An 8779-nucleotide genomic window follows, 5' to 3' on the forward strand; every position below is an offset into this window, starting at 1 on the left:
CCTTCAGCCGATGTTATGATTGGATACCCGCTGATCAGAAATCAGTATGTCGTTCACGGTGCAAGTGGGCCTGAGCGCAAGGCGAATAATGTGGCCGACTCAGAGTCAGTCGGAAGTGCGATAAGACTGACTGCTGTTGTCACGGGATGCTTCTTCATCTTCATCGGTAGGAAAGTAAATAGACTGGCTGGAGTAGCAAGCACCGAAAGCAAGTGGTAAAAAAAAAGATTTGAGATCAACAAAATCAGTCGGGTGGAAAAAATAAATACGGTTCGGTACAGTAGACAGAATACAAGGAGGCGGTGAGTACATTCAAAGTTAAATCATGCAACAGGATGTGTGTGGTTGTTTTGTTTGTGCATGAGTGCTCAGATGACAACAAGCTAACGCTAGCTGCTACTCGGCATGTGTGTGTTAGCTAAAGAGAAAAATAATAATCAGGAGCGTCATTATCTCTTTGCTTATTATCACGATTCATGGTTTGGGAGTCAACGAATTGAGATGACTGTTCATGGCCGCCTGTTATTTAAAATTATGAGTAAATATAATTTTGTGTGCAGAGGTTATTGTCACATTCTAGAGCTGCACAATTATTTTCTTTCTCTGTTTAGATTTTATAGTAACCACTACATATTAAATTCCATTGTGCTCAATTATTGTATTATAGTAACACTAAAAGCAATATGGTATATAGCCCATCTATATATCTTCTATTCCAATTGTTGTAATAGATGCAGGAGTACATGCTATGAATATTACAAAAAGAGCTGCCAATAACTATTCTCCATATCTCTTCAGACACAATGGAGATGCTGTGCTTCCGCTTACCCGGCCATGGGGACGTGACCCTCATGCATATGAATTCTTTGCGATCTCGCCAACATTTTTGCGATGTCACCATCTTGACCAGCAACGACCAAACGTTCAAGGGACACAAGGTAGTGCTCGCTGCTTGCTCACCCTTCTTGAGAGACCAGTTCCTCCTCAATCCTTCCTCTAAGCTTCAGGTACATCAAGAACGTCAACATGCGAAATACTATTGTGTCTGTTGTCATAGTTTAAAAAAATATCTTTCTCACCGATTTCTAGGTTTCAATGCTGCACAGCTCTTCAGTCATGTGCGATCTGCTCCAGTCCTGCTACACCGGTGTTTTGCAGTTTAAACCAGAGGAGATAGTTAACTACTTGGCTGCTGCGAGTTACCTGCAGATGGAATGTATTGTAGAGCACTGCAGGGATGCTTTGAAGAAGTACATACAGCTGAAAAATCCCAATTCAATGAAGGTTAGTCACACACAGTGTTGCTCCTAAAAGACCTAGGAATTAACTCTTTTTTTTCTGAGGAAAGAAGAGAGTCTAAGGTTTCTGTCAGAGAAGGCCCGAACACAGAAGATTGTCTTTTACTGCTGGCAGGGGGTGTAGTTTTCATGAAGCCACTTTGTGGTGCGCTTCTTTGACTGACGCCCATCCTCTGCCAAGCTATTTATTGAGAGTATATGCAAATTTAAGTGATACATTACTAACACAGCCTTCTTGATTTGACTACCAAGCCCATGGACGTCCCATGGTACAAGCACCAACATCCATAAACCAACAGAACGTAGACATTTTAACGGGTTGTCTTTCCATGAACTGATAGATTTGTAACCTGGCTAATGAGCTCTTCCGGTGAAGGAGTTTACCAAGTCCTAAATTCCGTCCAAGGCTATATCTCCTACTTTAGGATGACAGTTTAACAAGCTGTGTCTGTTCGCCTCAGATTTTTTCTGTGATTCCATTGTGGGCCTTGTGTTCGGCCAACTAAGCATACAACAACATGAAAGTTTGAAATATGATAATTTATATTCTGTCTATTCTCAATCAGTTTCGAACGCTGTTTTGTATGTTTATGTAGTCCTAAAACTCACTATTCTCTGGGTCCTGCAATTTGAGTGACAATGACAAAAACCCTGGCACTGGAGTGGACACATTTTTGCACATCATTTGGCAGTGAATTAGTTAATTTTGAAAGTTCACATCTTATTTTTTTTAGACTACTATCCAATTACTTTAAGCTCACATCTTTCTTTTTTCACTTCTTTCAGATAACGGGAGAGGAGGGAGCGCTTCAGCCCGTGATTGTTAGTGGCAGCATACATTCTATCGCATCACCCACAGACGGTCGACCTTCCCGCGTGCGTAGCCCCGAAATCCACTTGGTGGAGGAGAACAGCACACAAGACAGCAGTCAGCGCAACAATAGCAGTCCTTTGGTGGAAAAATCAGGCGTTAAGGTGTGTGTGTGTGTGTGTATTCCCATGTAGTACTACTACACAGTTGTCACTTACCACGTGAGTGTTTTTAACGATTCCGACTTGTTTATGGTGAGGTAGTCGGTTTGGCCGCAGCTACTTTGAAAAATTAGTAAAGTTCTTTTTCTAATTACTTAACTTTTTTTTACATAAGTAATGTTTTTGAAAGCTAAATATCATTTTGGCAACAGCAAATATGGGTGCAAAGTCTTTGAAAATGGACATCTATTTTCTACTTTGCGGTTCACTTGGATTGGATTTGCCTTTATTAGTCTCACAGTGGAGACATTTACATGTTGTGTCCATAATTTGTAAAATCACTTCAAATGTCTTCTACTGAGCGTATTTGACAAAGATTCCACGGCATTTAGCTATATTTTACGTTTTAAAACTCGCGCTGAATATTCAGGAAGTCTTGTTTTCGAGTTGGTGACGAGTCCTCACCCTACGTCACTGAAGGAACGCCCCTGACCGAGAAAGCGACACACAATGCATTTTGAGTACTTTGTTTGTTCTGAAAACTTCACGTTGATCCGTGTTGATGGCGAAATTTGAAAGAAAACACATAAATAATGCGATGGTGAATCATTGTGTGTTGCACCAAGACTACTATTTGATACTAGTTGACACAAATTCCCAGCAGACAAATGAGCCCATTCCCAACGGAGCTTGGGCGCCATCTTGTTCATTTTCTGGGACGCTACATTGGAGTCCAGACGCCTCGAAATGATACAGAAGGACTTCTTTAATCGTTTGCAAACATTTATGCTTTCCTCTTCAGAACTATTTGAATCATATTCATAACTGGATGAGTAACAAGAAAGCATCTTCTCCGGATCTGAAGCCATTGTTTTGATTCTCGAGTAAGGCAAGACGTCCTTGCGTGACGTCACGAACAAGGGGGCGGGACCTAATGAAGCTCGGCATTTGCGGGGTCATTTTGAAGTCGTTTTTGGGACATTTTCAGTCATATTTTTTTTATGTTTTGCATTTGACTAAAAATACCATCCTGCGTGTTTTGGGTATTTTAGATGCTATAAAACGTTTTTCTGATGTCAATTAGGGAAACAAAAAAGTGGTGTCGGTTGTCCTTCAAGGCGTCTTTTCTGACACAGGATCGTGGAGGTGACGCCCATCGCGATACGTTCCAAGTTTACATCTCTGACGATGAGCAGAACTCCGTCAAAGGGGAAGACTCCAAAGCTGCCCCCGATGAGCATAATGATGCCCGTTCCCATGCGGCAGAAAGGGGAGTGGGAGAAGAGCGTGGCGAATATGACTTGATTCCAACTGCCCAAGTCCCCGGCACGGGTGGCTTCTCAAAGGAAGGACTACGGTCTTTAAAACAGAGATTATCCGAACCCGCCCGTGGCAGAGGGAGAGCAACGGGGAGGGGTTTCAAAAGAAGGCGCTGGGTGGAATCTCAGGAGAAAAAATCTCCTCGCTCAGCGTCTCAAGATCTGTGGTATATTCCCGGAACGTCCGGCGGCTTTGGGATGGACTTAAGCGATGGGTTGAAATCGGGAACTTTTTTCTCAGTCGACGTCCCGCGATTGGATTTGAGTTTAGACGACGCACAGGCGGAGAAATCCACGCCGCTTGCCGCCAGTCGTTTGACACATTTTACGGCGGAACGGTCGAACGACGCCGCTGAGGGGACTCGCGGCGGTACAAACGAGGGCGGTGACGAATCCGTCGCCGTGGTGGGCTCCACGTCCAACGTCACCGGGCCGGTTATCTGCGAGCACTGCGGCGTCACGTGCCCCTCGAGTCACGCGCTGGCTTTGCACTACTGCTCCGCTCACCAGGTTTATTCCTGCCCGTTTTGCGATAAACAATTCCACCATTCGTACAACCTGAACCGACACATGGCCTTGCACAAGGGGAACAACAAAGCCCACCAGTGCCCGCTGTGTTCCAAAGGTTTCACCCAGAGATCTACGCTCATCGATCACATGAACCTACATAGCGGCGAGCGCCCGCACCGTTGCGCCTACTGTCACGCACGCTTCGCCCACAAACCCGCTTTACGGCGCCACCTGAAGGAGCAGCACGGGAAAACCACAGTGCAGAATTCTATACACGAGCAGGAAGAACGAGAGAGATCGCTCGGGAGGTTACAAGAAGAAACGCAACGTCCGGTTACTGAGCAAGCGTCGTAAAAAAAATAAAGAAACCAAAGAAATGTAAGATTAAATAAACTTGTTTTCTTTATGTAAATGTAGTTAAACTACGAGGCCTTTGGAATTGCTGGTTTTCATAATGGCAAATGAAAAGTGCTTATAAATGACATTATTATTAGCATCTATTAGCTATATAGCTGGCTCGCTAGCAAGCTATCTATTAGATATCTGGCTGGCTAGCAAGCTAGCTATTAGCTGGCTAGTTAGCTTTCTATGAGTGGGTTGACTGAACGCTGGTGTGTGTGGCTGCCGCTGCTCACCCACAGAAAATCATATCCCGTGACTGTAAAGTGACCTTGAGAGTTTTGAAAGGCGCTTATAAATGACATGTATTATTATTATCATCTATTAGCTATGTAGCTGGCTCGCTAGCAAGCCATATATTAGATATCTGGCTGGCTAGCAATTAGCTGGCTAGTTAGCTTTGTATGAGTGGGTTGACTGAACGCTGGTGTGTGTGGCTGCCGCTGCTCACCCACAGAAAAACTTATCCTGTGACTGTAAAGTGACCTTGAGAGTTTTGAAAGGCGATTATAAATGACATGTATTATTATTATTAAATATCATATTTAATGGGAATGGCATTCAGAGGGAATCGTTTGGGCCTACAAACCTTAAATTAAAACCTTGAAACTTAAAGGTTTGTTTCAATTTTAATATTAATACATTTAATTTATAAGCACCTACAATGAATTACATACAAATTGAATCATATAGCGCTTTAACGTTTTAAACTGTAACAAAGCGTGGACAAAAGGCAAACGCTGCCCCCGCGTGGAAGTGAAAAAACATTGCCACAGGTCTGATCAGCGTTTTATCGACACCCCTTGCAAGAAAAAACAAAAAAACAAATTCGGGAATGGCAGTGAATGAGTTATTGAAAATATCATACTTATCTTTTTTGTTGACTTTGTCTTGACAAAAGAAGCTAAACACAGATTTATGAATGATATTTTTTTTTTGACAAAAAAAACCAACACAAATTTGTCACTCTTTGCTAGCCGACGGGTTGTAATGAAAAAAAGGTTTTAAAGGCAAAAAAACAAACCAAATGATGATTAGCCACTTGATTTCATTCCAGGAAATCTTCACTATACACAACCTGGTTCCTCTTGTCCCTGTAAGAGCCTTTCGTGCTGTTGTGCACAGCTGGAAATCAAAGAACGCAATTTTAAACAAATATAAATGCACGCGGGTGGAAAAACTGAAACTTGAAGTGTTTACCAAGAGAAGCCCACACGGATTTGCCGGTGGCGGCGTCCAACATGGGTTGCTTCCTGGCAATGCTGACTTTGATATGAACCTCTCCTACTGTGCTGCCATTCAACTGAGAATAAATGAGAAGAATGGAAAAAGATGATCAGAGTACACTGAAGCAACTTACGAACAAATTCACCTTACGATCGACCGCTCGGAACATATCTCGTTCATAAGGTGGGGAGCGTCTGTATTGCTTTCCACAATCATTTCTGTGCGTGACACTGAAGGATCATCATATACCAACCTCAGCGACAGCCTGGTCTGCAGACTCCATCTTCTCAAATGTAATGAATGCACAACTACAAAATAAAACAGAAACAGAGAATCATGCACTCAAAAAAAACAGAGGATAAGATGTACAGTGATACCTTGGCTTACGAACTTAATTGGTTCCCAGACAGAGTGTGTAAGGCGAAAAGTGTGTATCCCAAAAATTAATTTCCCATAGGAAACCATTAAAATGAGAATAATCCGTTCCCAGGTCCCCATAAAACATAATTTTCTAAGCCTTAAAACTACACAAAATATACATTATTTTATGTATAATAAATATGCTATGGTATTATAATTTAAGAAATAAACTGTACTGGATGATAAAGTCGTTTTATTATGGGGGCTGGGAACAGAGGACCAAAACAAGCTGGCTGCCATTTTCTTGTTAGGAGAACAGGCTCGTTCGCGAACGACACATCACTCATTGTGGGAGCTCCGTGTGTATCCCGAAAAATAGTTTGTATGCCAAGGTAAAATGTTCATAAATTTAACATTCGTAAACCGAAAACTTCGTAAACCAAGGGGTTCGTAAACCGAGGTATCAAGGTACACAGATTATTCCCTACTTGCGTGGGTTGTCCATGGAGAGGTCGATGATGTTGCCATGTTGAGAGAAAGCCAAACGCATGGTGTCCTCAGACAGCCCCGAGCCGTAAACATACACCGTATTCCCTTTTCGTACTCTGCGCTCTGGATATGAATCCGACCCTGATGAAGGGAAATGGTAGATTTACAAATCCAGTCATAAACCAGGTCTATTTTTTTTCTTTCAATTCATTGTCATGTATAAAAAAAATGTTTACTCACGTCTGAACGTGCCATCACGTTCTTTGTCAGCCTCACGGTCCCGATCCATCTCACTGCTCCGGTCTCGGCTCTGGTCTCTCTCCTTGTCCTTTTCTCTATCCCGCTCCCTCGCCCTGTCACGCTCTCGATCTCTATCTCTATCTCTCTCACGCTCCCTATCCCATTCGCGATCCCTATCCCGTTCTCGGTCTCTATCTCGCTCACGGTCACGTTCTCGGTCACGCTCTCTATCACGGTCCCGGTCCCTATCTCGGTCCTGGTCTCTGTCCATCTCTCGGTTGGAGGACATTCCTGACCCATCCTCTTCATCGCGATATCTGTTACTTGAACTGACAAAGCTGTGGGAAAAGGTAGAGGGAAATATTTTACAGCAAGAAATCAAGATTGAACACCATTTCGCTCCCCCCAAAAAAGAAGTTGGGATGTTACCTCTCATACAGAGACTTCCGGTGGGACCTCCTTCCAGACTACAAGTAAGACACAAGATATACAGTTATGTAAGCACCATGATGAATAAAGTACAGTAAAGTCTCGTTATATCGATATCGGTTATATCGATAGTACTGCTTATTACGATACTATTTCTATGAACGCAAGGAGAAAATTTACATGCCACAGGATTGGATATATCGATAGTCTGGTTATATCGATATTTTTTCCGACTCCCGAGAATATCGATATAACGAGACTTTACTGTATAACCAGGCTGAAAATAAAGAGAAGCCTATAACTTAAAAACTCCCCACACACTAAGTTTAAAATGTTGCCTCTGAATATGCACTCATTTTCTACTTCTTTCTTTTCCTTTCCTCTTCCTTTCATAACTTTGCTGCTGTGAAACGTAAATTTCTCCACTGCGAGACGAATAAAGGATAAGATAACCCTGATTTTTCTGTCACAATAGAAACATTCCCAATTATATTAAAATACAGGAAAATGTTCTTCTTCAATGAAATTGTGAGGTAATCTTACCATTGTAATAATGCTTTACATATTGCGTATTACCTCAGGTTGCTCTTCATCTGTCGAAACACTCCTTTGGAAAGGTAAGAAAGCTGGAACCGGGCCCTTTTCAGGGTCCTGTGATGAAACACAGATCCACGCAGAACAGAGAATATATTACAAATAAATGAGAGACAAAAAGTTGATGGAGTGAGGCAAATAGAAGGACGGTCTTTTAACCTTGAGTTTAATCTCCAGCATACGAGAACGTTTAAAACCCGAGTTCTTGTTCTCCGACTTGATGGCGCTGATCGCCCCCGACTTGATCAACATCTTTGCTTGCTCAGTTGCTGTTGCCGTGTCAACAACGGGCTGGTCCGACAATGCTGTCATCAAGTCATGGATAAATAACCAAGCTAAAGATTTTTTTTTTTTACTTAGAGTAGAGAAACGTCTGAGTAAACTCTCAGTCGTACAGGAATGGTCCATCGATGAGAAGTAGAGAAAATACACTTACTCCGTTTTAATCCACTCGGGTTTGTCTGGTTGGTTGTATTCTGCTTTTTAATAGCAAGTAGTGCCTTTTTCTGAAATACAATCAACAATTAATTACATGAGGACTCATCACTGGGCATATTGGCGCGTATGTTCAACACAGGCGATTAAAAATCTACTTAGCTTCACCTTTTTCTTGAGCTTCGCATACTTCTTCTGCAAAGCCTCTTCTTCCTCCGTTAGTGAAGATGGAAACACAGCCATAATGAAAGTGGTTTCACTACAAAAAGGGGGGGAATGAGTCAAATCTGCGTTTGTCACAATCGATCCCACAACCCAGACATTAGCTTCGCATAAATCCAAAGTCAATGCACAAGGTATTAATCTAAATAACTAAATCGATTTCAAAAATCCAGAATTATCATCCTCAAGCGGGTTTTTGCATTTATTTGATTGTTTTTTTCCTGCATTGATCTGAATTGTAGACTCACCAAATTCACAGGAAGTGGTGAACAAAAACAGTCGCGC

At 42.2% G+C, this 8779-nt stretch overlaps 2 protein-coding genes across 2 annotated transcripts; one reads left to right on the top strand and one right to left on the bottom strand.

Annotated features, from left to right (window-relative positions):
- Positions 1–71: 71 nt before the first annotated feature.
- Positions 72–4515, top strand: LOC148883044 (uncharacterized). Its single transcript, XM_089023849.1, has 5 exons — positions 72–302; positions 799–1007; positions 1090–1284; positions 2085–2273; positions 3407–4515. The coding sequence occupies exons 2-5, from the start codon at positions 804–806 to the stop codon at positions 4451–4453; spliced, it is 1635 nt and encodes a 544-aa protein (XP_088879975.1). The 5' UTR covers positions 72–302; positions 799–803; the 3' UTR covers positions 4454–4515.
- Positions 4516–4668: 153 nt separating this feature from the next.
- nelfe (negative elongation factor complex member E) lies at positions 4669–8777 on the bottom strand. The gene is made up of 11 exons (XM_089023850.1): positions 8743–8777; positions 8441–8531; positions 8274–8343; positions 7997–8142; positions 7820–7894; positions 7244–7281; positions 6815–7152; positions 6574–6715; positions 5979–6033; positions 5699–5801; positions 4669–5623 (listed from the first exon to the last, which is right to left on the bottom strand). The coding sequence occupies exons 2-11, from the start codon at positions 8513–8515 to the stop codon at positions 5547–5549; spliced, it is 1119 nt and encodes a 372-aa protein (XP_088879976.1). The 5' UTR covers positions 8516–8531; positions 8743–8777; the 3' UTR covers positions 4669–5546.
- Positions 8778–8779: the final 2 nt, after the last annotated feature.

The sequence above is a fragment of the Hippocampus bargibanti genome, linkage group LG20 (genome assembly GCF_051943395.1).
Source record: "Hippocampus bargibanti isolate YZ-2025 linkage group LG20, ASM5194339v1, whole genome shotgun sequence".
In the NCBI taxonomy this organism is placed as follows: Eukaryota; Metazoa; Chordata; class Actinopteri; order Syngnathiformes; family Syngnathidae; genus Hippocampus; species Hippocampus bargibanti.

Bases quoted from the DNA above. Each gene is read 5' to 3' on its own strand.
- LOC148883044 (XM_089023849.1), top strand. From the start codon at position 804: ATGGAGATGCTGTGCTTCCGCTTACCCGGCCATGGGGACGTGACCCTC. The intron at 1,008-1,089 runs GTACATCAAGAA...ACCGATTTCTAG, and splicing joins ATCCTTCCTCTAAGCTTCAG to GTTTCAATGCTGCACAGCTC. The intron at 2,274-3,406 runs GTGTGTGTGTGT...TTTCTGACACAG, and splicing joins TGGAAAAATCAGGCGTTAAG to GATCGTGGAGGTGACGCCCA.
- nelfe (XM_089023850.1), bottom strand. From the start codon at position 8,515: ATGGCTGTGTTTCCATCTTCACTAACGGAGGAAGAAGAGGCTTTGCAG. The intron at 7,153-7,243 runs GTAACATCCCAA...CTTTTCCCACAG, and splicing joins CGGAAGTCTCTGTATGAGAG to CTTTGTCAGTTCAAGTAACA. The intron at 5,802-5,978 runs GTTGGTATATGA...ATTTATTCTCAG, and splicing joins CAGACCAGGCTGTCGCTGAG to TTGAATGGCAGCACAGTAGG.